We start from the raw sequence: 27,763 nt of genomic DNA, 5'->3' as shown, positions 1-27,763 counted from the left end.
AGCTCATAAAGTGTAAGCACCAGCAATCTGCAGTCATTTATTTCCCGAAAACCATGTTGGAAATAGACTCCCCACCCGTACCCGTCTTTCCTGCAGTATTAACCCATCATTTCCAGCAGCCATGACCTCACAGGCAGTGTGACTCATCCACAAATGATGGGAAGCGTGACATCAATTATTGGAGGGAAGCAAGAACTTACTCATCTGTATTTGTAGCTCGCTTTCAATCAGGTTGAAATCATTTGAAATTAGCAACCACTCGATTTGAACTTGACAATTTAGAACATGATAGTTTTTTTTAATGAAACCTTTCAGCTGAATTTATTCAAATAAATGTACTATTTCAAATTATTAGGGAGTCATTTCAATGAGTAGCGTCGTATCACCACTGGAGGTCAGCAGAGAGCACTAGTCATCATTTCCCACAACCAATCAGACTGCTGTGCAAAATGTCCATTGAGTGTGTGAGACTGGCTTTTACTGGTGAGTCATTCACATTTTCTAATCAATCAGTTATATTGACCACAGTCTTTTAAAGGATGTCGCCTTGAGTGACTAACAACATCTTCAGTGGGGAAATCTGCACTGAACCTAAAATGATGAGTTACTCGAGCCAATCCTTGAAGACCAAGAATATAAATTCTTTCTTTTTCGTACAATGTATTTTTTTGTTTCATGAAGCAACCATCCATTTGTTAGCATCCATTGAACTGACAAGAAATAAAGTGACCTTTCAATTATCAGGAGGATCGATAGCGCTCACAGACACACACGGTAAAAAGAGGCTAATACACTGTATGACCTTTGCCCTCTGTTGTCCTGCGTAGTGATGAGATGAGTGTGCTGCCTCGCTGCCACTTACGTTGAGTATGAATTTAACCAAGTAGAACACAAGCGTGCATACACAAGTGTTTGTGTGTGTTTGCAGTTCACGAGTCAGAATTGCTGATGCCTCTCCTTTGGGCCCTGTCAAGCACACTTAGCGTCAGTGCTTAGGATGCAACGTGGGGCAAAGTCTCTGTAATTCGGGAGGAGAGAAGCAAGCAGCCACGGGGACCTTTTAGTTAACACTTGTGAAGGACATGGTCAAACATGTGTGTGATTTGTGCAATATTGGCCTCAGGTTTGACACATACTCTGCCTCAATGCATTGCCAGGTTAGTTCAATTGAAGAAATAAATATCTCACTGCAAACAAACGAAGAATAGTCCACCATCAGTTTTCCTTGTCTTAACCTGGGGTCAAGTCACAGGAGTAGCATCTTAAGCAGGGAAACTCAGACCCTGATATATAGATAGCGCAAAAAAAAAAGATAGGTCAATGGTGTTTTGAAATACGAATACCCCGAGTTGAGTTTTTCAAGATTTAGCTGTCATTCTGTTGAATTTTATGCTTTGACTTGCAAGAAAAAGTTTAAGCCACGAATGGAGTATGGTGGCAGTGACTTCACGTTATCTTAATACAATCACAATAGCAGCACTTCAGCATGGAGTTTTTTTTCCTTCCATCCTTAGTTTAGTCTGACACGCTTGAAAGCCCCTCCTTCCCTGGGATTAGCAGCCTCCGTGCCTTAATAGTATGGAGAAATGCCATTAGCCATCTTTAAACGGCATGTTGGGGGCGGTGCATAGTAGACTGCACAGCATGAGAGAAAGTGCTGCCTTTGAGACCAAATTCAGGGCGAACATAAATTCTTCATCTACATCCACTTCTTTGTGGGATTTTTAAATTCCCTATGTTAGTTATTTAGTTGAATTAACAGCCATGACAATGTGGGAATACGTAAACACACGTACACACACCTCCCGCCGTGCATGCATCTTGCCACTTGCGGTAGTGACGCTGATGATGCTGGCGTGCAGAGGAGGACCAATGACAGAGCAGGATGCTGAGGGAGGCTGCTCGGCTGAATGGAGGCGACGGGATGCCGTCCGTGTAGCAGCACAAGAGAGGAATTGACATCGAAGGAGGTGAGTGTCTTTCTGTACGTTAATTCCACCCTAATCTTTCCTCTTGAAATCACTCGCACGGTCCGTGAAGTATCATTTTTTTTTATCTTCTCGTGCGCGGGTTGAAGGGACACTAGCTCGGACCCAGCCGGCCATTGACCACTAGATAGCGGACGATTTGCGTCCCAACGCCGTGTTCAATTAATAGAGCAGCGATGGTGTTTTTTGTTTGTTTTGTTTTTAAAGAAAGGTTTCATTTGGTGCATGTCTAATGTCAAGGTGGTGCGTTCAGTGGCTCGACGCGCACCACGCCGGGACCATCAAACATGGAGGCCCACTGAGCTGTCAGTGGGTTCGTGCTCCTTCTGCTGCATCACATGCAATTCACTTGGTGCAACATTCACGTATTTTTATCTGTGGTGTTAGTGCGAGATATTTAACATGACAGCATTCATTCAATTCCATCCCTTTGATCGTCATTTTTTAAAAGAAGGTAAGGTGGGAGGGGGTGAATGGGATCCATTTGGGGCGTTTGAGGCTCAGTAGTAGAATACATGATGAGGAGGCTTGATTTTGCAGCACACTCCAAGGGATTGGCGCTACTTCTCGTGTGAAGTGACTCTTATCAACCCACATTGAGGGCTAATTTTAGAAAACTGTCCTTCTTTGTCTGCTTGAGACTCTGACCTTAAATGGAGCGCGCCATTGTCTCCTTTCGACCACTTGTCTCCCCTCCCTCGTCGCTGCTGTTTCATTTGAACACCGGCGATGTGGCAAAATGTCAGAATGGTGCCCACCTTTATGCAAAAAGTCCTTGCAGACACTCAGCAGTGAAATGTTTTTAGTATGTCATCTGTGTCCTCGTCGCTACAATGCTCAATAAATTGCCAGAGATGATTTCTGCACGTGGCCCTAGCTTAATCTATTGTTAAAACATTATTTTAGCCAACCTTTATTTGGTCCAATTGAGATTTTTCAAAAAACACATGAATTATAAGGTGTTGATGATACCAATATGTTTTGTGAATTGGGTAAATATTTTTTTTTAATTTGCGGTTCCATGCTAATTTTCCTTAGGGATATTCTTTGACACAATTATCTGATTAAGATCTATCTAAATACATGTGACTTGACTTATACAGTAGTTGTTTGGTTTTGCAGCACCATTCAACAAAGCGTGATTAGCTGTCTGCTAGCAAGCCTAAGCTCTACTTTTGTTCAAATGTTTCTGTGTTGGAACTTCATTTGGCTAAGTGAATGTTGAATTATGATGTAAAAAAAAAAAATCATTTACGTAAACTGCGGTTTTCTTATTCACCTACAGTTTGTGCATTAGTGTTATGAAAACAAAGTAATGAATTTGAATAGGGACACTGTTAACCATTTTATTTCAATGACACTTAAAGACAAGGCACATTATGAGCTTCACTTTTTATTTCTGGCTAGGAATTTGTAGTTCATCCAAGGTGGGGACAGTTTTGTCTGCACAGCCAATTTGTCTTGAGCTGTTGAAAGCTGACCAGTGAAGATAAGCGCAGCTTGTTGTGTAGGCCCAAGTGTGTTAAATTGGAATTTAATTTACCAGCTGCATCTCAGAGAAGAATTTTACGATGGAGGAATTTGGATTGTCTAGCTTCTTCAGCATGTTAATTCAGTTTTGGAGAGAGGAGTGTCCTCTCTGACCTCCTGGCCTCAACAAATGACCTTGCAAATGTCTTGCTCGGTGGAGATCTGATGTTAACTTATCAGCACTCCAAAAAGCCCGGCAACAAATCAAGGACAAGCATGAATTAAAAGGCTTTCATCACGTCGTCTTTTGCCTCCGTCCGTCAGATTTGGTAAACGACGTCCGGCGACAGAGGTGCTTAATCTCTGTTAGCCTACACGTCATCACCATGGAAACTGGGCCGGAGCAGTAAGTGCCACCAGAGAGAAAGTATGGATGCTTGAGTCCATTTTTGTGATGTGTTTCTCGTGGATTCATCACCACTCGGTCAAGTATTAGTGATAGTCCGATATGTGTTTTTCAGGGCCAATACCGATTATGAGTAGTCAAGGAGATGGATAATATTTGCAGTGTTAAAACTGCTAGCAAGATTTGAATGTAGCCTCACTTCACTCGCTAGCGATCGTAGGAAAGCGTCAGCAAAGATAACAAACTGACGCAAGCCACATCTATTCCGTTGTTAACTCAAATATTTTGGAAAAAAGTTTTACTTTAATGGAATGGCTTTATTCACCGTAGACACCTGTGCCGTAGCGCAAACGCTGATTTATCTAGTGCAAGGCTCACTGTGCATGTTTGCATTCTGAAGTTGGCTGTGACCACTCCCACAGTTTTGCAGCCCTCCTTCTTGCAGATCCCCCAGCTTGCACTTGTCTGTAAAATTTAGAACATTTCCAAAATGGTGCCCTGAACGTTATCGCAGGTAGCACAGGCAAGCCAGGCGGTCGCCTAGGGCGCCATCTGCTGGAAAGGATACCAAATTGCTGTTTAAAAAAAAAACGCTTTTCATCTACATTTGATATGCATTGAATTTCCTCCTAAATAAGAAAAAATGTGAAATTTAAAGATATTTATATATATTTGCAAAACTCTGTTTGGATGCCCTCCTGGCGCTCTCCTCACCTCCACCTCACCTGATCAAGTAGGCTGCTGTTTTGTTTACATTGCAAGATGAGCGTGGCATCATGGGTAGTTGTATTGCACACAAAACGTCGTTGTGCTATTATTGACATTGTCAATGCGTTTTTATGACGAAAAGGCAGTCCAAATTGTAAGGGGCTGCTTCCAGAAAACGCAGAAAGGAAAAGGAGGAAAACGGGCGCAAAGTAGAGGTATGTCGAGCGCTAAAGAATATAATATTGCGTGCTTGTTGATTTTTTTATTTGGACATTTGGCAAAGGTCAGGTAAATGCAGCTACCGCCATCTCCTTATGCAATACGCATGCATGAAATAAATCTAAGATAGATAACGTGGAAGGCGAAGTTTAGAATATCACGATATGTTCATAATCCTTTCAAACATTTGGTTGGAACTGAGAATTCCCGGGGTCACTACTGTTGTGACTGTAGCATCTGCAGAGAAGCTTTTCCAATTTTAAGTTGATCAAAAATGGTTTGAGGTCGACAATGTCACAAGAGCGCCTTAGAGCAATTATGAGCATCAAACGGGACATAGCCAGACATATTTCACATGATGAAACTATAGATGCCTTTGCTGCGTGAGATGTGTGAAGTTTTAAATGTGAACATTTTGGAGAAATGATTAGTTTTGGCTTGCTTTTTTTTAAAGTTGGTCATCTTAAAATTAAAACGATAAAGTATGAATATACCCGTTTTTTTTTTTTTGTATGTCGCTTCTGAATCCTCTCAGCTGCCTGAGGCTCCTTTGCACTACCAGTCCTGGGCCCAGTTATTTTCTTAGGTGGATATTCCGCCATAGTTTCAGCAAGTCTCCTGAAACCCAACTGCACACATTGCAGATGACAAAACAAACATGTCTTGCATTTATTAATTGCTTAGTTAGCCGCAGCCTGTTGTGTGATAAGACATTATTGCATCCAGGGCTTTAATTCGTCTATTAATTTTGTGCTCGTAAAGCTCTTCGGACTGTATTAGGAGCTTTAAGTGGATTTTTGCCTTGTATACAGTCAGCGGCCGCTTCAGTGTGCACACCTGCATAAGCTAATGAGATCTAGTGCCATTACACATAAGATTAGTTGGATGTTTTTAGAAAAGCATTGTATTAACAATCTTTATTGTAGCTGTAATGTGCACTTTTGTACAACGGCACTGCATCACCTCACTAAGAGGCTTTCATTTACATGGAAGGAGGACAATATTTGTAAATTATTACAGCTATTCCTTATAAAATGGAAATTTTATGGACCCATGTAGCTGAAAATATAATGAAAATGTTCCCATCAGTGCACTTCTTTACTTTAACCAAAGTGATGATCCTTGCAAAGGCAAACTATTTGATGCAGCTTTTCTATTCTATTAAAATGCGTCAGGCATTTTGTTCTTCATCTTATGCATTCACTTTTAAAAAATGTGACTCATCAAAATGTGTGGCAATTCATTTTGCCGGACTTCATAGGGCTCATGGGCTGCACAGGCAAACCTACAGAAAAAGTTTTTTTTGCTCAGGATGTCTTTTTTTTTTCATTTGCGTGTTATTCACCTGACAAATGTTTTTTTTTTGTTCCTTTTCCAGGCGCCTCGCAGTTGTTCCCTCCGCGTTTGACGTGCTCCACCTCCCAAGAAAGCCACCCATGTGCGGTTCAGCGAACCTGTGCAGTATCTTCGCAGCGTGCCCCCGTTAAGGACCCCCCTGGTGGCCGCGCGGCCGACTCACGGGACATGTACGGCAGTGCCAGAGCTGTAGGTCACTTAGAGAGCAGCCCCGCACGCTCCCCGCGCCTGCCTCGGTCCCCCAGACTGGGCCATCGGAGGGCCAACAGCGGGGGCGGGAGCGGCGCGGGGGGCAAGACGCTCTCCATGGAGAACATTCAGTCTCTCAACGCTGCCTACGCCACTTCGGGGCCCATGTACCTGAGCGACCACGAGGGCGTGGGCTCCACGGCCACGTACCCCAAGGGCACCACCACTCTGGGTCGGGCCACCAGCCGGGCCATGTACGGGGGCCGCGTCACAGCCATGGGCAGTAGTCCCAACATCGCTTCAGTGGGACTGCCCCATGCTGACCTTCTGTCTTACAGTGACCTGGGCTCCATCTCCATGCTGCACGCCCACCACCACCACCACCACCAGGGGGTGCCCTCCGCCCTGCTGAGGCAGGCGGTGCGGAGCAGTGGGGGGGAACTGCTGGAGATGCAGGCCCAGTTCAGGGATATGCAGAGGGAGAACGAGATGCTGCGCAGGGAGCTGGACCTGAAGGACAGTAAGCTGGGCTCGTCCACCAACAGCATCAAGAGCTTCTGGAGCCCGGAGCTGAAGAAGGAGCGCATCATGAGGAAGGAGGAGGCGGCGCGCACGTCTATCCTGAAGGAGCAGATGAGAGTCACTCACGAGGAGAACCAGGTAAGACCCGGCCGGCTGCCCGGCTTTCATCATTCACTGCAGCGAGAGATCCGTGCTGGTCTTTTGTCCTTCAAGGTTTTATCACGTTCTATGTTTTCAAGACCTTTCTGGAAAGAGTTACTCATTTAGCAACATGAATTCCTTGTTAATGCAGAATATATGTATTAAAGTGCAATTGGCTATCCTCAGTGTGTGGGATTGTAGACACAGCCCAGTTAAGTCAACTTCTGACAAGAGTGGGCACCTCGCTCAGCTTCCCGTCTTTTAATTCCTCTGATCATCTGTCCGCCTCCGCCGCAAAAAGTTCATCTTTTACTAAATGCATAAAATCGCCCAAAGCGCAGATGTCTTTTATTTGCTTATATACTTGTTTCTAAAAAAAGTAAAGTCATTACCGACTGAACATAATGTAGCTTCCAATTTCCAGTCCGCCTTGAGTCATGCTCATTTTCTAGCTTGTCATCTTCATCTCATTATGCAAATTGCTAATAAAATGTAGCCAGAAGAAGCGTAGAAGCTAGGTTGGCATTTTGCTTCTTGGAATAATCCAATGTGTTCCAGAGTGTGGCATGAGGCAACTACATGCTCAAGGCAAATAAACGACGTTACCTTTATTGTTCTTGTCCATTTTACGATCAGCCAAAGCAGCAGACGCAGAGGATTGGGTGGATGCAACGTTGACTTTCAAACCAAAACGTCCGTTGCTTCAACCTCGTCTGTGTCTCCGAGTTTTAAAGAGACGGCGGCTTTTATTCTCGCTCACGCTTTGGTTTCACCTGCTGCAGATCCCTCGACAAAAGCTTGTGTACGTTTACCATTGTTCAAGTCCATTAAGCGCTCAGTGTGGATCATTTTACATATGTATAACTTGGTTGCATGTATTTCATCCAGTAGAATATAAAAAGGTGCGCATTTTGGACTTCCTGCTAGATTCAGACCATTTCTCGCTCTCTGCGTTATCTCGAACGCTGCCCTCAATTATGTTCACAGGCAGATGTAGCTGGCTGCCATAATTGCTCTTTTTTATCTTGATTTCCGGGCTTTTTAAAATGCACACGCGTGGCCAGACCTTGCCGACAGAATGACTTTAACCAGAGGTGTCAAACTCAGTAGCCAATATGACTACGTTATCTTATACACAGTATAGACGACACAACAAACTGATGAATAACTAGTTTTGAAAATAAAGACCAGTAAAAATTGTTCAAATATTTTAAAAAGATTGCTAGCAATATCTCTATTTTTTTAAGTGAAGACAATTTGCAGTTGCACAATTTGTCTTGGCGGGCCACATAAAATGAGGTGTCAGGCCGTATCTGGTCCCCGGGCCTTGAGTTTGACACCGATGACTTAAACAATAACGACTATTGTAAATCTGATTTCACATCTTCTTTCAGGAAATTATAAAATGTAAAGCTGCCTCTATTCAACTTAAATGACTCAACTCAATTCCACTGAGGAAAATGGAAAGCTAATTAATTTAGTTACTACCATGTTCCAATTCGCTGATTTACTGATTTATTGGAAGAAGGTAATTAAAACAAGAAAGCAAGTGGTGTCATAAAATCTCGCACGGCGCTGTATGCGTTACGCCACGTCTCTCACAGCAGGTGCTTCGGGCGTTTGCGAGCTCGAGCAAATATCATCCATCTGCTTAATAAGACGAGGGAATAAGGGCCCGTGTTTACCACGTCCAAACAGCACAATTGTCTTTGAGTCGTTCAGGCGGCTGTAACAACACACGACTGTTTGACTTCAGCACATTTTCCTGAGCCGCTGAAGCTGGACACAATCTGCTGGCAGCAAAGATGTGAGCCAGAGCCGGTTCCGTCTGACTGAGTCACGACGAGCAGTGACGCTCACATAACCAGCCAGCCAGCCAGCCAGCCAGCCAGCCCTTATCAACATGCGGCCCAAAATGGAGGCTGAGCTTCATACGTCGCGACACACAACATGTTTGTGTGTCGTTTGTTCTTCAGGCTAAGAAATTAAAAGAGTAGAATTCATCATTAGACCTGTTCCATCTTTTTGGAACCCAGTTTTAAATTACGTGCTGTCTTCAATATGGTAATATACATTTTAAGATTCTGTATTAATATAATAACTTGTGTTTATTTGTTTGAAGATTGGAGTTAGGTCATATCAAGTCAAATAAAAAACAGGATATGTCCCCAAAACCTGATCAAGATGATAAATAGTATATGATAAATTGGAACTTCAAAAGATTTCATTTATTTGATTTAAATGAATTTAGTGAGCTGTGACTCAACAGTTTGGCTCCGCATGAGCGATGCACTCGCCCACGCTTACTAACACGTAAACACTTCATGTTTGTTGGGGCCACCTGGGTAACCGACTCAGTGTGGACCTCTTTGTACCACATTGTGAGGCCACCTGTCCAATTCGACCCTACAATAAATTCCCAGCGTACACCAATGGCACCTTCTGACAAACATGAATCAAAATTTGTCGCTGACCAGAATCGTGTCAGGTCCTCCGACAATATTTTTCTCTATGTTTGCGTAGGCAAGACGGGCTTACAAGGTATTACCGACTGAGGTGGCATTAAAAAAGAGAAAACCTAGCACACGAGCAAAAAGGCGAGGCTTTTTTTTTTCTCACGACCACGACAATATCAGATGAGTCTTGCCTGACACAGGAAGTGGTACACTCTTGTAATTGATGGGTGGGTCAGTCTTTTTCAACCACAGTGCAATTATGCAAATGGACTCATTGACTGCACTAAGCACTTTAGCTCCAAGACGGAAGGCTATTGATCGGAATAGAACATGAGATGAAGAGGAAGCCAAGATACTGGACTGACATGCTGAGAGGGGAGATTTATCACTGTTTTGTCATTATTGATTAACCAATCAAAATTGGAATATAATTTGCATTATCATTCCTTATTGAAACGTTTTAAAATCGTCATGATGTCAAAGACTACATGGGAAATTACATGAAATGGAGGCTATGACAGCAGTGGATGGATTGTGGTCATGACTCACGCTTGGAGTCTGACTACAATCGTGGTACGTGGCTGCAGCTTCTCACTCAGCAGCAACCTTTAGGTTTTATGCCAAAAGAAACACTGCCGCCTCGTGGACACTACCAGTATTGTGTTGAGTGAATGTACACAAGATATGGATTTTCAAAAAGTATGTCTTGGGTTAAACGTTTAGTATACATTCAGAGGATTTTTTAAGGATACAATAAAAAAAAAAAGGATTAAAAATGTCTGCCTTCACAATTGCAATTTACTGTAATCTTCTGATTTAACAAGACATTTATTGTTTAAAGAAGAAAGAACATCTTGTGCAGGTCAGGCATACCTAATGAGATGCCTGATGAGAATAATTTACAATCTTCTTAAATAAGCCTGACAAAGTCCACTGACCTAAGAAGACATGCGTATCTAAATAGAAGAGCTGATGAGGGCAACAAAGATTGAAGACGATCATTTGACTCAACAGCAGTGCTAACCTGGCCTAAACACAGATGACGGGAAGTTGACACAAACGCCATGAAATACATTTCAGTCCAAAGCGGCAACCTAAACACAACTTAGCGACTGTGACGGCTTGTCTCGTCATCTAATTCACTTCCGCTTCCTCACATATTAAATGTGCTGCAATAATTTTTCTGAATATTATTTGTGACTCTCAACTCTCTCCAGAAAGGTCAACAAATTCTTATTTTATCAGAAGGAATCTTGTGATTAAAAATGTGGAGCGGCTGCCAAGTGGCTTCTTTTCCTCAGATGGGTCAGGTTTATGTTGCTCATCCCGTCTCTGTTACGTCACGCTCTTACACTGACTGTTTTACCATACATTTGTGTTTTTTTTTTCTGTTCATTCTGCCCATGCTGTGCAGCTGCTGGATGCCAGGAGAACAAAGGTTTGTCCCTATGTTTGCACCAAACGTGGCGTGCACAACATAGAGTCACCTTCAGTGTGATGTGTACTTGCAGCAACCTGGCGATCCCTTTTCACCTTTTCTCCTAATGTGAGCACCAAGAAGAAATTAAAAGGATTCCCTTGATGGACACCGATAGCATTTGAGTCATGCTGCCCCAAATATACTCGTATCGATGGTGTAAAGTTGGTTTTTTTCACTCCAAATGTGTCTTCCCCCGTGTAGCACCACAACTCAAAAGGCCTGATTACTGCGTCGGTGTATTTGTGTCATTGGAGTATTTATTAGAACTATTTTTACTAACATTTTTTTAAACCATATAATTTCTAATACTGCTTTCGTTTTTTGTTTGGTTTTAACATCGAAAAAATTCTGTGTACAGTATTGGATTTTCCACAGTTGTTTACCTTTCACCAGTAGAGGATGCTAACGGACATGACTTGACTTTAGACCATTAAGTCTGGTGGCAAGGCACTATTTTGAAACAGTTTAAAAAAAAGATTAATTTACCACATTGAAAATCTTAACTCTGAATTTTAAGATGACCTGGAAAACGATTTTCAGTTTGAGAAATTCAATATTGTACACTGAACTTTTTGATAATGAAGTTTCGTGTTAGTAAGTCAAACTGATGGCACGGGTGTATTTAAAGTTTTTGGACATACAGATCTTGCTCATTAAAATTGACATGGACTAAATGCTTTATATGGTGCAGTGCAATTCTACACCCGGATCCTATTTTAGCAATATCATTGAATAAATATTATTATGATTATAACATTATTGAATAGGTGCAGTATTCTGCCAAATCTTAAATCTTGCTGTTTCGAGTTTTTATTTATAACTCTAAGTAAAATGAGTCAAATTGCTCAATGCAATATTTTTATGTTTTTTATTCTGTCAGGGCGAATAGATATGAAATAGAATTAATGGGATTCTGTATCCATGCTTTTGGAGCTCTCCTGTTGATCAGTCTGGTGTCACTTGACTTTCTAAGTTGAGGTCTTTGATAACACTATTAGCTTGTAAAGAAGGTAAGAGCTGCTCCTCATGTTTGTCCATCCACGGTTGCTCCACTTTAAAAGGATTTTCTCCAACATTTCAGAAGTGTTTGTCACCTTCCCGTCTGTTGTCCTACCTGCAAACACGTGTCCTCCTTCCAACATGTGAGCCTGTGTGTGTCTGAACCTCATCAGCATCTCCAGATGACCATCCAGGCTCTCCAGGACGAGCTGCGCACGCAACGCGACCTCAACCACTTGCTGCAGCAGGGAGAGCGGCAACCGCTCCGGCGCCGAGCACTTCACCACCATCGAGCTGACCGAGGAGAACTTCCGCCGGCTGCAGGCCGAGCACGACCGGCAGGCCAAGGAGCTCTTCCTGCTGAGGAAAACCCTGGAGGAGATGGAACTGAGGATCGAGACGCAGAAGCAGACGCTGGGAGCCAGAGACGAGTCCATAAAGAAGCTGCTGGAGATGCTGCAGAGTAAAGGGCTGCCCTCGGGGCCCGGCAGGATGTCTGACGAGGAGGAGCAGGAGAGGAACAGGCGCATTGCTGAGGCTGAGGCTCAGCTGGGACACCTGGAGGTCATTCTGGACCAGAAGGAGAAGGAAAACATTCATCTGCGAGAGGTATGCTGTCACTGAATCAAAGATCAGATCAAAGAGTGTGTCCTGTTTCTTGCTAAAAAAAAATTCTTGTTTGCTTCTCTAAGGAGCTGCACCGAAGAAATCAGCTGCACCAGGATCCGAGCAAAACCAAGGCCCTGCAAACCATCATAGAGATGAAAGTAAGTACGACTTCCAGCCTTGCTTACTCATCTGCTTACTGTCCAAGCGTAGGCTCACACTGATGTGTTTTTATGAAAATCACTTGTTGTTCTTGTGATACTCTGCTGAGTCAACACACTGGCAGATTTCACGAGAATTGTGTGATAAACAAGCGCGTGTGTTTACGTGCGTGTGTGTCAGCGTGCATACGGCTGCTCCAAATCAAGCTGTGTCAAGATTCAATAACACCTTTCAAATTTCATGCTTGCACAAGTGTGCACTCATAAACAACAACAAAAGGAAAGTAATTACTGCAGATGAGCAATTTGTAAAAAAAGTACAATTTGTTTTGTTCACAAAATCACACGATATGCATGTTTGGAAACAGTAAGAATTTGAGTTGAATGTAACATTTTGGATTTATATGAAAAGAGAAGCGGATTTTGCATGTTCTCTGCCCCCTCCAGCCCATATTCCAAAAACATGCATGCATAGGTTTAAATCTTTAAAAAAAAAGTTGATTTCTTGTTCAGCAGTTTTTTATGCAAGATAGGCCTTTGCCCTGGAAAAAAAAAAGTGGTTATTTAGTGGTTTGCTTCAAAGCCTTGTTGTTGCTGGGTTAGGGTAACTGAGGTTTTATGCATGCATTGAAAAATATATGCTCAAAAGTGAAATCTTTTAAAAACATACATTTTGCATGCATGTTTGTGTTTTGTTCATATTGAAAATAGCAGTTTTCTCATGAATCTGGTTAGGAACTGCTATGAGCCCCTCCCACCCCCACCCCACCCCACCCCTTCATCATCCAAGTGACCTCCTCAGAGACCACGCCCACAAATTGTGCACATTTTATTATACTCGACATAAATCTCTGATTGACATCATAGAAATATGTGAGCTGTGCTCCAAACCAGCAAATAGATCTGCTCCGATCCGGAGACTGGATCTGACAAGCGGAGAAATTCAGGCCACGCAGCAACTGAATCTCCAAAGACGCCAGCAGCCTCACTGCAGAGGCCTGACATCACTTCCTTAAAATAAATCATGACATCACCGCTGAGCAGACACGGCCGAACCCCCGCCCCACCCCTTCGCCTCGGATGGCGCGGACGTCACGTCGTACGCAAATTCTGATATCCTCGTCGATTAGCGCGGCGAACTCGGGGAAGACCCGCCTCCTCTCGCTCTCGTGTGCAGGAAGACCCCGCGCCGCTCCCCTCCTCTTACCTCCCCCGTTGCCTCTCCATTGCTGTGATGCTGATGGAAGCGCCAATAATCCTCCCTCCCCTTCTCCCTCACGCCCTCGCCGAGCCGAGAGCGTGTAGCCTGCCTGCTGCCGCTGCCATGGAAACAGGTGTGGTTGTTTATGACAGTGAGAGGCCAGCATGCAAGCGCACCGAGCCAAAGGGAGACGGAGAAAACGTTTAGCGAGCAAATGGATGCCCCGAGATCATGACATGTGGACGGAATAAAATCGCTCGCTCTTGAAGGTACGACGACTTAGTTGATGGACGTGGGCTTGAGGTGAGCTGTAACGTGCATGGGAGTCTTCACTTTGCTCCGGTGAGGATTCATTGGAGCTGTTCCTCCTCAGTGGTTTTAGTGATAAGTTCATAAGTTCAAGCCACTTGGATGAAAGGAAGTGACCAAAAGAGCACCGACGCGAGAGCACCGACGGACCTTGGCTAATGCTACGTTGTATTATTTATTCAAAAAGCTGAGGTGCACTCACAGTCGCAGTCCTGAGCTCGGAATCTACAAGCAGCAAAATCTGCAGTGTGTTACTTTTCTTTTTTATTCCGCCGCACGATTCTCTCCCGTCTGCTCGTGCTGAATGTTTGCGCAACGTTTCCCCAACGGTGATTCGTCCTCTGAGCTGTAGCAGCCTGAGCTTTGCAGATCTGTGACAGATGCAGAGATCTTCTGTTTTCCTCTCGTTGTCACAATCTTGCTCTATTTTTCTCTTTTTTTTTTGTCATCCTCATGCTAAAACCTTCTTCAACCTGCTTTTGTGGACTTTTAATTTATCACCGACAACTTGTGAGCATGTCTGCGTGTCTATGCACAGGACACCAAAATTGCATCTCTGGAGCGCAACATTCGCGACCTGGAGGATGAAATCCAAATGTTGAAGGCAAACGGCTTGCTGAACACGGAGGACCGTGAGGAGGAGATCAAGCAGATGGAGGTCTACAAGAACCACTCCAAGTTTATGAAGACCAAGGTAGGCGTCATGCAAAGAGGTGAATACTGATGAGCGAGGCTGCCGCGCTTAGCATTTAGCACCATCAGTAAACTGTCTTGTCGGCGGTAAATTCATCAATGCTATTTTCTCAAAAGAACTGCATGCATGGGAATACTAATCAGCCCTCTCAAAAAATAAGAAATATTATTCAGCTTCTTTAATATGAAGCTTCTGCTCCTTATCACACCAATACGTCTCTCTCCGGGGGACTCATCTGTCTCCCCGTAGCATTAACTCTTTGTTTACTCGCTGCTTCTTGTGTTAGCGGACCAGCCGCAGACCAGTTCACAGTTTTGTTATGCTATTTTTAGACTTTTTTTTCCATCCATCATGAATAGGGATGATGTATAATACATGATGAATGCAGGGAGGGGGAGTCAGTCTCAAATGCATTTTTAATGATAGCAACTTGTGTTGATGAAAATAGCGCCAGAGCTGTACTCAGGAGATTGAGCATTGTGATTCCAGTGTGTGTGTGTGTGTGTGTGTGTGTGTGTGTGTGTGTGTGTGTGTGTGTGTGTGTGTGTGTGTGTGTGTGTGTGTGTGTGTGTGTGTGTGTGTGTGTGTGTGTTTGTCCAGATTGACCAACTCAAGCAGGAGTTGTCCAAGAAGGAGTCGGAACTGCTGGCTCTGCAGACAAAGTTGGAGACCCTCAACAACCAGAACTCGGACTGCAAACAGCACATTGAAGTGCTCAAAGAGTCTCTCACTGCCAAAGAGCAACGGGCGGCCATCTTGCAAACAGAGGTAACGTGAAAACTGTTGTGGCAGTAGGTCAACAAGATAAAACAAACAAAATGACCTTTACTAAGCAAAATAAAATGGCCTTGCCTTGAGCCTGAGGCAAATAATGTCAGCAGGTCCTACAAAGTTCTGACAAAAAATCCACTAACTTAGCACATAAGGTTCAGGCTTCTACTGGAAAGCAAATCACAAGAGGGTGTGCACACTTGTGCAATCACATTATTTCACTTGCTTCATTTTATTTCCCTCTAGAAAATTCAATTGAGTTGTCAAGTTTTTAATTATTTGGCTTTGTCTCATTTTTTTAATATCACTAAAACTTGCCATTTGAATAATAAAAATAATAATAAAAATGCCCTTTGCCTGAGCCCATTTTTTGTTTATTCATTGATATTTAAAAAAGAAAACGGCTTCATTTTTCCAGGTGGATGCTCTACGTCTGCGTTTGGAGGAGAAAGAGTCCTTCCTCAACAAGAAAACCAAGCAACTGCAGGACTTGACGGAAGAGAAAGGCACCCTTGCTGGAGAAATCAGGGACATGAAGGACATGCTGGAGGTCAAAGAAAGAAAAATCAATGTGCTACAGAAAAAGGTATATTATTTATATTTTTTTGTGATGCTTTGACTTTGCCACCAGGTTACAGAATATTATGTACTATATATGGAATATATGGATGGAATATATATATGTGTGTGTGTGTGTGTGTGTGTGTGTGTGTGTGTGTGTGTGTGTGTGTGTGTGTGTGTGTGTGTGTGTGTGTGTGTGCGCGCGCACTATAAATACTTCCAGTGATAGTTTCTCAGCCTGACCTGCTCATGCTTTCTCTATTGTTTCCTTCTGTTGTGTTATTCTTTGTTTCTTGGTCTGTGTTAACTTTAAAATGTAGCACCTCCTGCTCACTATTTGGTGTTGATGTAATGTTCCTCCTCCTCCTTCAGATTGAGAACTTGCAGGAGCAACTGCGGGACAAAGACAAACAGCTAAGCAACTTGAAGGACCGGGTCAAGTCTCTGCAGACCGACTCCACCAACACCGACACTGCCCTGGCCACCCTGGAGGAGGCGCTGTCAGAGAAGGTAAAGCGTTGTGAGGTTGCTGGTTTCACAAGAACACAAAATGCCAAATGAGTAAGTTTGCTGATTATTTTCTTGTGTCATCAGGAGAGAATCATAGAGCGTCTGAAGGACCAGCGAGAGCGGGAAGATAGAGAACGTCTGGAGGAAGTAGATGCCTACAAGAAGGAGAACAAGGATCTGAAGGAGAAAGTCAACAGCCTGCAGATAGAATTAACCGAAAAAGAGGTTGGCAAATCGGATCCTTGTGTTTGCTCTCGTGTCTTTACGGCTCAACGTTCCTCTCTGTGCACCTTTCAGTCCAGCCTCATCGATCTCAAAGAGCACGCATCTTCACTGGCGTCTTCCGGCCTCAAGAAGGATTCCAAGCTCAAATCCCTGGAGATAGCCATCGAGCAGAAAAAAGAAGAGTGCAGTAAGTTGGAGACGCAATTACAGAAGGTAGGTGTGATGATATTCCCTTTGGGCTGATGCCAAAAATTTCTTATGTAATCTTGGTGAATTGAGGGCTTTTAATGAGCTCCTCCATCCCGCCGCTATCCCCTCGTGCGCTCCTCTGCATTTGTCTGCGTCGTGTTCAGATGTAACCATGTAGAACAAAGTGCTGCTGTTGTCTCCTGCCTCACTCTGACTCCTAACACGTCCTCTCCCATCCCTGACTACTCCCCCCCCCCTCCCCTGCTCCCTTCCTCTTGCAACGTAGCAAGCTGAGCAGCTTTTCAGTCACGTGAACAATCCTGTAAGTTCCTCCCTTTTCGTTTGAGCCACCACACGGAACGCATGAGGACGCTCAAAGATTTTGGGATGTGACACATGGTGCTCATCTCGGCACACGTGGCTCTGCTTACACCCAGATGCATGTCGATGGTTGCACTGTACATGGCGCTGAAGGAGCTTTTACATTGGGCAGCTAGTCTTTGTGCTTGTCACATCTGTGCTGAATCTGGTTTATATTTTCAAATAGTTCACTCAATATACTGTGAAATGATTTATGCTCACTTTTGCATTGACGCCATCTTTTTTCCGGCACGGTGGGCGACTAGGGTGTGCCTGCCTCACAATTTCAGTGGTTTTGAATCCAGGCTCTGTTAATCCTGTGTGGTGTTGGCATGTTCTCAAACATTCGTGGGGTTTTTTCCGAGTACAGATGTGCGATTTTGGTTCATTGAAGATATGAATAATATGAATGTGAATGGGAATTGTTGTTTGTCTTCATTTGCCAATTGGCTGGCAACCGGCAGAGGGCGCACCCTCGACCGAAATCAACTAAGCTAGCTTTAACCTTTTATTAGCACTTTTGAAAATGATTGAATGGATGCAATTTCGCTGATGGGCGTATGGTGTCAAGTCAAGTCAAGTCAAGTTTATTTGTATAGCCCTAAATCACAAGCAGTCTCAAAGGGCTTCACATAGACAAAAAATTGACAATTATTCTCCCTGATCTTAAGCTCCCAAAAGGGCAAGGAAAAACTCAAAAAACCCCTACCAGGGGAAAATGAGAAACCTTGAGAAGGGACCACAGATGGAAGGATCCCCCTTTCAGGATCACGAGGCTGCAATGGATGCAGAGAGGGCACATATAATACATAATATGAAAATCAATGAAAAAGTGGATGTCCAAGTCAAAGCGAAGAACTGCCGGAGGTGCCCTCGGTTGTCCTGGCAGTGTCTTCGAGGAGGGTAAGCTGCAGTTCCCTAATCCTGAATTGGTCCACGAGAATCCAGATAGCCACCTCCCCAGCCGGGGAGGGGGGGTGGGGTCGAGGGAGCGAAAACAAACTCCAGCCGAATCGGCCACTACAGGTTAATTAAAGGCCATATCATAGAAATGTGTCTTTAAACGTGTCTTAAATGTTTCTAGTGAGGTAGCAGTTCTAATATCCATTGGTAGGGCATTCCAAAGCTCTGGAGCCCGAATAGAAAATGCTCTAGACCCTGCAGACATTTTCTTGGCCCTCGGTGTCACTAAAAGACTAGCGTTTTGCGAACGAAGGTTACGAGACGGAACATAAGGAACAACTAGGTCGATGAGATATGAAGGCGCTAAGCCATGCAGTGATTTATAGGTTAATAGAAGAAACCTTGAAGTCACATCTTAATGGACCGGGAGCCAATGTAAGTTGGCTAATATTGGGGTAATAATATGTATGGTGAAGTGTTATTGTTGCTTTGATTTCAAACTAACTTATTATGGTCACATTTGCTATTGCAAAAAGCTGACATTTGACCAGGGGTGTGTAGACTTTTTATATCCACTGTGTAAATGTGTACAGCATAAGGACAGTAGGAAATATAATAGTATCTTCTCGAGGCAACGCCAAAAGCAAGCTGGTGTACAAAAGAACGGAAAATGCAACCTAAAATAGTTATATCATCTTTCTTTTTTTTGACAGTTTTCAATATTTTATATTTCTTTTCAAATTTGCTCAGCCTTTCTGTATCCGTATCTTGGTTGATTCCTCATGCTTAACAAAAACATAGTGTTGTTTCAAGCGGCCGCCGCAAAGATTGTGTAGCTTTCCTGGTTTTGCATGACACGATCAATGGACTTGTTGCATGTTGTCACTTCAGTGTTGCCAAGCTTCTCGACTGCGCGGGGGTGGTTAGCTGCGGCCTTAAGCGCGGACGGCCTTCGCTGCTGCAGCGGTTGTCGTGTATGATCTGTGTTGACGTGTGGCTGTTCCCCTCACGTGTACTCGAAGGACTCATGATGCTTTCTATGTCTTTGTGTGCTACACAAAACCCACTCCAGTGTGTGCGTGTGTGCGTGTGCGCGCACAAAATGACTGGGAGTCTCATATTGGCGTTAAGTTGTGCTAGTTTATTGCTCCATTCAAGTTAATGAGCCAGCGCCACTAATGACACCCTCGTGTTATTTACTCCGCAACTTACTTTCTGACAAACAGAAGGGACGAGATAAGGAGATGAGATCATATGGAATTTTGTATCGCCCAGTTAATTGAGTCCATCTTTGTGTGTTTTATTATGTGTTATTCAGAAAGCCCACGAAGTGGATCATCAGTCGGGCTCGAGAGGGAACCCGGAGTATGTGGACCGAGTGAAGCTGTTGGAGAAGGAGATGGGCTACTATAAGGATGAAGCCAGCAAGTCTCAGACGGAGGTGGAGAGGCTCCTGGACATTCTGCGGGAGGTGGAGACTGAGAAGAATGATAAAGATAAGAAGATTGCAGAGTTGGAAAGGTAACATGCCGCCATATTTGGACTGTGTGCTAATGACATAGGAACATGATCATCTATGACAGAGTTGCATTGCACTCTTCCAATCAAATCCATTCTTCAACCTGACCTGCAAAACTATTTATGCCAACAATGGATAAAATCAGCTCAAAACTTTAAAGAAACTTTCACATCAAGAATTGGGTGTGTCTGCAGTCAAGCAAAAGGAGAAACTTAACCAACTTGACCTGGTTGCTTGGTTTGGTGCCTTCAAGAACATTTATACAATTCTCCATCTCCATTTGTTGATGGTGAGAAGCAGAGTAATTGCTGCAAACGTAATATCGAGGAACTTCTAGCACAGTGATGCGCCAAAGTTTTTAAAAATATTCGTCATGTTAGCGCCATACAGTGGACATAGGATGCAAGGAAATCATAATGAGTGATTCCAACACTGAGGAGCATTTACTGTTTCATGAGAAACTTGGGCCAATTCTGATTATTTTGAAAATGGTCGGACCCTCGTCAGTAATATTTTGCTTTCCTGTAGGAAAAACGTGCCTTTGGAAATATCAAATCATTTTGAACAGTGCATTGTTTTGTTTTTTTGGAACATCACATTTTCTGAGACTGCGATTGCAGTGGCTTGTGGGTGTATTGTTCCGACTGGATCTTCCTAGGAGGTTCAGCTGCAGTCAACAGCTTTGTTCTGCAAAATTCATCCATTCACATTTCACTGTGGAGCTAATCATGATTGATGAGACAATGATCACTTCCTGTTGATTAATTGGGTGTTCTTCTTTGCCCACTTTTCTGCCCTGCTCCTTTTTCTATCTCCCTTTCTTCCTTCCACTCTTGACCACCTCTCCCATTGAATATTTGTCCCCTTCAATTTCATCTTCCTTGCAATGCCGTGTTGTATTGCCACAAATCCTCCACAGCCCCCCCTCACACCGCCCCTCGGCCCACCCCCCGTCTTAGCGGCAGAGCCCCCTATGAGCCGCTCCCCTCGGTGTCCGCCGCCCCCCAGCAGATAGGGGGCATGGTGTGGGACTTCCTGGGAAAGTGAGTGCTCTGCCTAGGCACTCAAGCTCGGCGGTGCGGTCGGTGGAACGATTGAAGGATGCTTGCGTCAGTGACGTTCATCGTCACATGACGCAAACATCCCCTGCATTATTGTTTGCTTTGATTTTTTTTTTCTCGACAATGTGCTTGCTTTGCTGCCTTGTATTGATTTTTGATTGCTTGAGACAGGTTAGTTTATTTGTTTCCTATCTAATTCATATCATAAATTGGCCACTGCTTGTTTATTTGCTCTTTTTTTTTTTGCATGTAGCATTTGAAAACCAGAAAAGAATTTTGAGGAAGGTCCACTATGAAAATTATTTAATTTGCGAACCTTGACTTACATTAATAAATGTGTAAAAGTCTTGGGACACTCTACATTTCATTCAATGACCTTTTAATTCTGTCTGAATCTGGATTTTTAGGGGATTTTAGACGTGACTGATGATATTGGTGTAAAGGAACTTGACCTTTAACCCCATTAAACACCTCTGGAAAACTAAGAATAGCAAAACTATCTGACCTGTAAAGTTGTCACACTTCTTCCTGGTTCAATAGCCAGGTGTCCCAATACATTTATCCATATAGTGTCACTCATGTCCAGACTTGTGTCTGCATCTATAATTAGAATAGATGGAGTAATAAACAAATCACACCAGGTTTGAGACAATAATATTTTGTAATTATTTAAATCCCTTTTTTTTTTTTTTAGACTAAAAGAATAAGATGTCTATTGTTTGCATTTGTGTTCATCTTGGTGTGATTTCGCCTTCGACAACTTTCAAGCATTTTAGCCTTACTGTTTTTAATGTTTTACACGCAAGCACACCTCCTAAATGTACTGTGCGTGTGTCTGCGCGCGTGTGATGTTGTTTTTGTTTCCACACGCTGCTCCTTTTAATTTCCTGCCACCCATCTGTTCACCTCAACACTCCAGAAGCATCAGCCACTCTCCTCTCCAAGTGCTGCCCACCTTCCCACTTCCTCCCACTTGGCCTAAGCCGCCTTAGCAGATATTAAGTCCCAGTGGGCTGCATGCAAAGTGTTAATTCGTTCGTGAGTCGCTCTTGTAGGTACGGTCCAGATTCAAATCCTGGTCCCTCAAACGTCAGGTCCGTCTAAGCCTGCATCCCAAAGCGGTTCTCTCCCCAGCGCTGTCTCACTTGTTGAGTTCCATTCCTCTGCACCCAAAAACCTTTTTCCTCGTCTTTTCCCGGGCTGATCTTTGCTGTCCGATTGCATGTCTGCTTCCCTCGGCAGCAGATGCACACGGGTCAGAGGTCCCGAGTCCAAAGTGCATCACGCAATGGCCGCGCCCGCTCTCGCAGACGGGGTGGCGGTCTCCCGTGTTTGTTGACGATGAACTTAAGCAACTTTTCTACCGAGCAGTACAGCTTAGTTCACCGTTGTGAAAACTTGGGGGATGTACTTGTGTAACCGTAGCAACGGTGGAACTCAAGGGTGGAGCTTGATTCACCGCTGGTGGGTCAGATCGGGTTGCAATGTAAAATTGGGGATTGTTACTGCTGGGTGGAAACATGACTTGAGTGTGTTCATTGTTGTTCTTGGTCTAATGTCTTGTCTTTCATTTTTCTGAATTTCCTTTACTGCTTCCAATGTGTTTTCCACTTGTCCTGTCGTCTATTTTCTACTATCCCCCTCCCTCACCCTCCCATCTGCAGTTTAGCGCCCAGGTAGGTGACATTCTTGCCCACCTAAGCCCTCTTCTAACTCCGGTGCTCCAACTTGTAAGTTTGTTCCCATTGCTAACGTGAAGCCATCAAGTCATGTGTGACGTGTGCTTTCATGACAGGCACCATTCAGAAAGCAATTTGATTCCAAATGTAACTCATCCTCCACTCCACTGCTTGGATGTGTGTTACGGTTTTTGTTCTGTGAGTGAGTATATCAAAGGCTCCTCCCACATCTACTTAGCTTTTACGGAACTCCTCGAGAATGTTTCTTATGGGAGAGTAGTTAGCGGACGAGAGGTGATTGACGGCGCTTAATCGTGAGTACTTTTACAGACAAGGAGGCAAAGACCCGACCAAGAAAGGCTCAAACATCAAACTGGGACCCCAAGGGGACAAGAAAGGCTTGGGACAGGATGGCCGTAAGGACAGCTCCTTGGAAGGCGGCCATCACTCAAAGGTGTGTTTCTTGCTCGGATTTTGGTCATGTGACATTCACAACTCATCCCGTCAATCAGCTGGAGGACCTGATGAACACACTTGAGAGGACGAGGCAAGAACTGGATTCCACCAAGCAGCGTCTCTCGTCCACTCAGCAGTCACTGCAGGAGCGGGACAGCCACCTCACCAACATGAGGCAAGAGCGCAGGAAACAACTGGAGGAGATTCTGGAGATGAAGTGAGTGTCATCACACAGCCGCTGCTACTTTTGAACTCAAATGACCTTTGCTCATGTCACTGCTTAGAACAATCAAACGTGTTGTCTAGATGCAAATCGTGACAGTAGAGAAGAGCTGCTGCACCAAATTTTGCTTTCATTTCACCAGCCTGAACATTTTCCATCGAGCATACTTAGTTGCCAGGCAACCAACAGAGACACCGGAAAGGATGGATAATTAAAAAATCACGTCATATTACCTTTATGCAGACAACAAGCTCTGCTGGCTGCGATTAGTGAGAAAGACGCTAATATCGCCCTGCTGGAACTGTCTGCCTCCAACAAGAAGAAGACCCAAGAGGAGGTGATGTCCCTGAAGCGGGAGCGGGACAAACTGATGCACCAACTCAAACAGCACGTTCGTATTGCAACACGCAACTTGAATGATTCAATGAATAATACTGGATGCTAATCCGGCCCTAATCTCGTCCCGCAGACCCAAAGCAGAATGAAACTGATTGCAGACAACTACGAAGACGAACAATATCATCCGCACCACCCGCAGCCCCAGGCCCCGCACCCTCAGCAGCAAGCTCAGAGCCAGTACGCCCACCTCCCCCACGCCCAGCAGGTCCCGTACGGGCACGTCCCTCACATGCAACACCCGCAGGCCGCCCCGCAGCACCCGCAGCAGCTGCAGTACCCTCACTCTCAACATCCACAGCAGCACCCGCAGCAGCACCCTCAGCCGCCCCCCCAGCACTCACAGCACCCGCGCCCCCCGCAGCCCCAACATCCGCACCTCCAGCACCCGCCGCAGCAGCATTCGCATGGACATCTCCCGCCGCATGCCCAGCACCCGCACGGCCCTCTCCAACAGGGGCCCCACCCTCAGCACCCTCAGCACCCGCATCCTCAGCATCCTCAGCACCCTCAGCACTCTCAGCACTCTCAGCATCCTCAGCCCCAACACCACGGGCAGCATCCACGCCACCCGTCGCCGCATCATCGCGGGGGTCCGGGCAGAGGACCCCCACATGCTGGCCACCGCCCTTCCCCGGACCAGGTTAGAAGTCACTCACGGTCTCAGGTGCTTGTCTGACTACGCTTCTGTACTCACCTACCTTCATTGTATTCAAATAGTAAAGAAAAATACAAGAAATTATTGTTTAAATTTGACTATATTCATAGTTTAAACCAGAAATAAAATAAAATAAAAATGGCTTACGAGATGCTGTATAATAATGTTTTTTTGTCTTTTTTTTCACCCGAATGCATACCTCGAACGACAGGATGATGAGGAAGGCATATGGGCATAATCGTTGCGATGACAACCAAAGTTCAAAAGTTGTTTTGAAGGGTGAGATTTTTTTTTTTTTTGATGGTTCCAATATTTTTTGCTGTTTTGTTGTTGAACATGTAAATGTTTTGTTTTTCAGATGACTCAGCCACTACTGGGGGAAAAGCAGCCAGAAGATGATGTTGAAATTTGATGACACTGACAAAACGTTTTTTTCTACCTTACTCAGCTAGGAGACCTTTTTGTTTTTTTGTTTTTTTTGGGGGTTTTTTTTGGGAGGGGGAGGAACAGGCTTCCCCGAGATGCGCAAGTCAGGCGTTGGGAAACTGACAGTCGAGCGGGTAAGTTCAAACCATAAATCAGGATAATCAAATCAAGTATTCTGCTGCTACTTTGCCTTTTGTGCCTTTCAGGTGACCTTGGAGCAGATCTTCTCAGCATGGAACGGCTAAATAGAGACCCCACGCCTCCTCTTCCTCACTGTCTTCACTTCATTTGCCCCATGCTGAACATGGGACCTCCTCAGGAGCTTGCAAGACTGGTCTCCACCTTCTCCAAGATCCTTATTCTTCCATCCTTACTTCCTTCTCATGATTGCTTCAAGGTCATGGCTGCCATTGCTGTCTGCTTCCCTCAAGCCTGACTGACGGACCACCATCGTCACTGCCCCGCCCCCAAATCATGACATCATAGCGACCGTGAGCCCTAAATATCTGAGATAACACACAAACGGACCTCTTTTGTACCTTTTTAGTGGTGTCACCTTCTTCGAGGAGCTGATAGTCAACGTGCCGTGTTCCAATTAAGAATAGATCGTGCCACCCGTGGAGACTTAATGTGATCATTTTTGGAAGAGGTGCCTTGAAACGAACATAAGGGTCCTCCGGCTCGTTTTCGCTTGATTTTGCCATCATCTTCATATTACCTCATTTCAATCCAACAAAGTGGGGGAGAAGAAAAAAAAAAAACAATCAATCTATGCAGACGTCAGTGTTGCATGAATTAATTTCACTCACCATCTGTATTCAAAGTGTCAAAGCGGACAAAAAAAAGTGAGATTACGAAAGAGACTATGCACCTACGCACCTCTTGTTGTTGCAGGATATTTTTGTTTATTTTCAACTCATGGTGCTCCTGCTGCAGGTGCTCGATATAAATGGTGTCAGTGAGTCAAGGGATTTGCTTCTTCTACCGCTGAGTCATCAACATTAGCGGTCGACAACTTTGTACATATGTCACAAGGGGCACTTTGCGATCAATTGAAGAACCCCAAAGAGGATGAAAAACTATAAATACAACAATTAGGAAGAGTTGTCCTGTAGATGTTTTTCCTGAAAATTCCAGCCACCAATACTCCTCGAACCCGTCCGTCTCTTCCACATCTCCTAAACGTAGCGACCTAGCTGTCCCTCTCAACAAGGTGGCCTCCTTCAAAAAAAATGTACACATACAGTATATGATAGATATGCATATATTATACATAGAGAGAATCTATAGAGTGTGTCTATATGTGGTCAGAAAATGACAAGATTAAAACAAAAAAAAAGGTTTTCTTTTTTTACTGAAATGGATGGGAGAGGGTGAGAAGTGTATTATAAGTGTTTTTGTATATCTAGAGAAAAATCCTGAGTGGAGAAATGAACATTCCCTGTCTGAAAATACAAACAGTGCAAAAAAAAAAAAGAAAAAGGAGGAGAGCAGAAATGCTCATTTATTTAAATCTTTGTAGAAAAGAATTTCACATTCCTTTGACCTGTTTTACATTCCTTCCACTGTCTTTGTGCGGAGGTTTTCAAAGTGTGAGCCAGAGGACTGCTTGGGAAGAAAAATAAAACAATCTATTTTTAAAGCTGTGAAGATAATTTAAGCATGTTGGAGAATTTTTTTTTTTTGGACATGTAGTGAGTAGAGACTATGTTCAATTTTAAAAATGGCGCTTCATTTAAGAGATTTTCCAACTTTTTCCACATGTCAATTTCTGCAAAAAAAATGCTGTGACAACTTTTAGGCTTAATTGTAGATCACTTTTTATTTTATTTTGTTATTTTGTATTTTTTTTAATTTTATTTTTAGGGGAGGCTCACTGTTGCGCACTTTGAAAACCTCATGCTTTCACACTCAGTTGGCTTGTGGCGACAAATCAGATCAAGAGGAGAAAAAAAGAAGAAGAGAGGGAGCACTTGTGTCCGGATCTGCATTTTCTTTCTTGTGACTTTTCTTATTTGGGCGTCTCGTAAACACAAGTGGTGACACTTTAGTGGAAACTGAATTCGACTGTTACTGAACTTCATTTCTCCCCCACCCCCTATGGTGTGCTCCTCTCTATTGGCCAAGTGTTGGTTGGTACTATATATATATAAATATAAATGTATTTTTCCAATCTTCCACAATTAAGGCGTCATCTGCTTCCTACGTGAAGCTTCCATCGTCTGTCACTGACCAAAAAAAATCTCCAAATTGTGTTTATGTTTACAACTACAAGACAAATATAATCATAAGTTTGTGTTTTATAGGGGGAAGACAATGCAGACAGAGGAGCAAAAAAAAAAAAAAAAGAAAGAAAAATCAATCAATCAAATGAAATCCTCTGACTTTACCGTCGAGAGGACAGACTATCCTCTCTTTTCAGGTCCTTATCCACTGAATACTTGAAGTAGGGGGTTCTCCTACCGTGAAATATATCATTTGCATTTCAAATGTGCCCATTTGTGCTGATTTATTTATTTATTTATTTATTTATTTATTTATTTATAACATTACGTGCCAATGGGAGTGTTGATGGAAGGAAGGATGCAGCCAGATGCCTCCAGAAATGCAGAGCCTAAAAACAGTTTCACTTTGTTGTTGTTGTTGTTTTTTTTTACTTTAAAAAAAGAACATTTATCGAACAAATCACTGTGACCAATGCCAGAAACATTTTATTTATTTATTTATTTTTTGCATTTAGTTAGCATTTTTTTCTCTATGATTTCCGCTTGTCACCGATGCCGTTGGAGGCTGTACTATTTGTAAAAGTCAATGTTGTTGAGCTGTACAGTGCCGACCTATAGCAGCAAGTTTAATGTGAGTGTCCAGCATGCTGAATGATTCCTCGTGTGAGCGTGGAGCGTCATTCCTCACTCTTGCAT

General features: G+C 43.7%; 1 protein-coding gene across 1 annotated transcript; it reads left to right on the top strand.

Annotated features, from left to right (window-relative positions):
• The first annotated feature begins 1,831 nt into the window (after positions 1 to 1,831).
• On the top strand, positions 1,832 to 27,190 carry erc2 (ELKS/RAB6-interacting/CAST family member 2). Its single transcript, XM_037250969.1, is given in 19 exon segments — positions 1,832 to 1,970; positions 6,170 to 6,996; positions 12,108 to 12,182; positions 12,184 to 12,543; positions 12,627 to 12,701; positions 14,750 to 14,905; positions 15,506 to 15,673; positions 16,095 to 16,262; positions 16,610 to 16,747; positions 16,832 to 16,972; positions 17,045 to 17,185; positions 19,743 to 19,945; positions 23,014 to 23,137; positions 23,196 to 23,356; positions 23,606 to 23,753; positions 23,832 to 24,425; positions 24,628 to 24,695; positions 24,775 to 24,976; positions 25,049 to 27,190. Coding segments are annotated over 16 exon segments (3,360 nt in total). The 5' UTR covers positions 1,832 to 1,970; positions 6,170 to 6,315; the 3' UTR covers positions 24,655 to 24,695; positions 24,775 to 24,976; positions 25,049 to 27,190.
• Positions 27,191 to 27,763: the final 573 nt, after the last annotated feature.

This window comes from Syngnathus acus, chromosome 5, assembly GCF_901709675.1.
Source record: "Syngnathus acus chromosome 5, fSynAcu1.2, whole genome shotgun sequence".
Lineage (NCBI taxonomy): Eukaryota > Metazoa > Chordata > Actinopteri > Syngnathiformes > Syngnathidae > Syngnathus > Syngnathus acus.
Note: the sequence above shows the minus strand (reverse complement) of the source record. Positions and strands in the feature narration are given on the sequence as shown.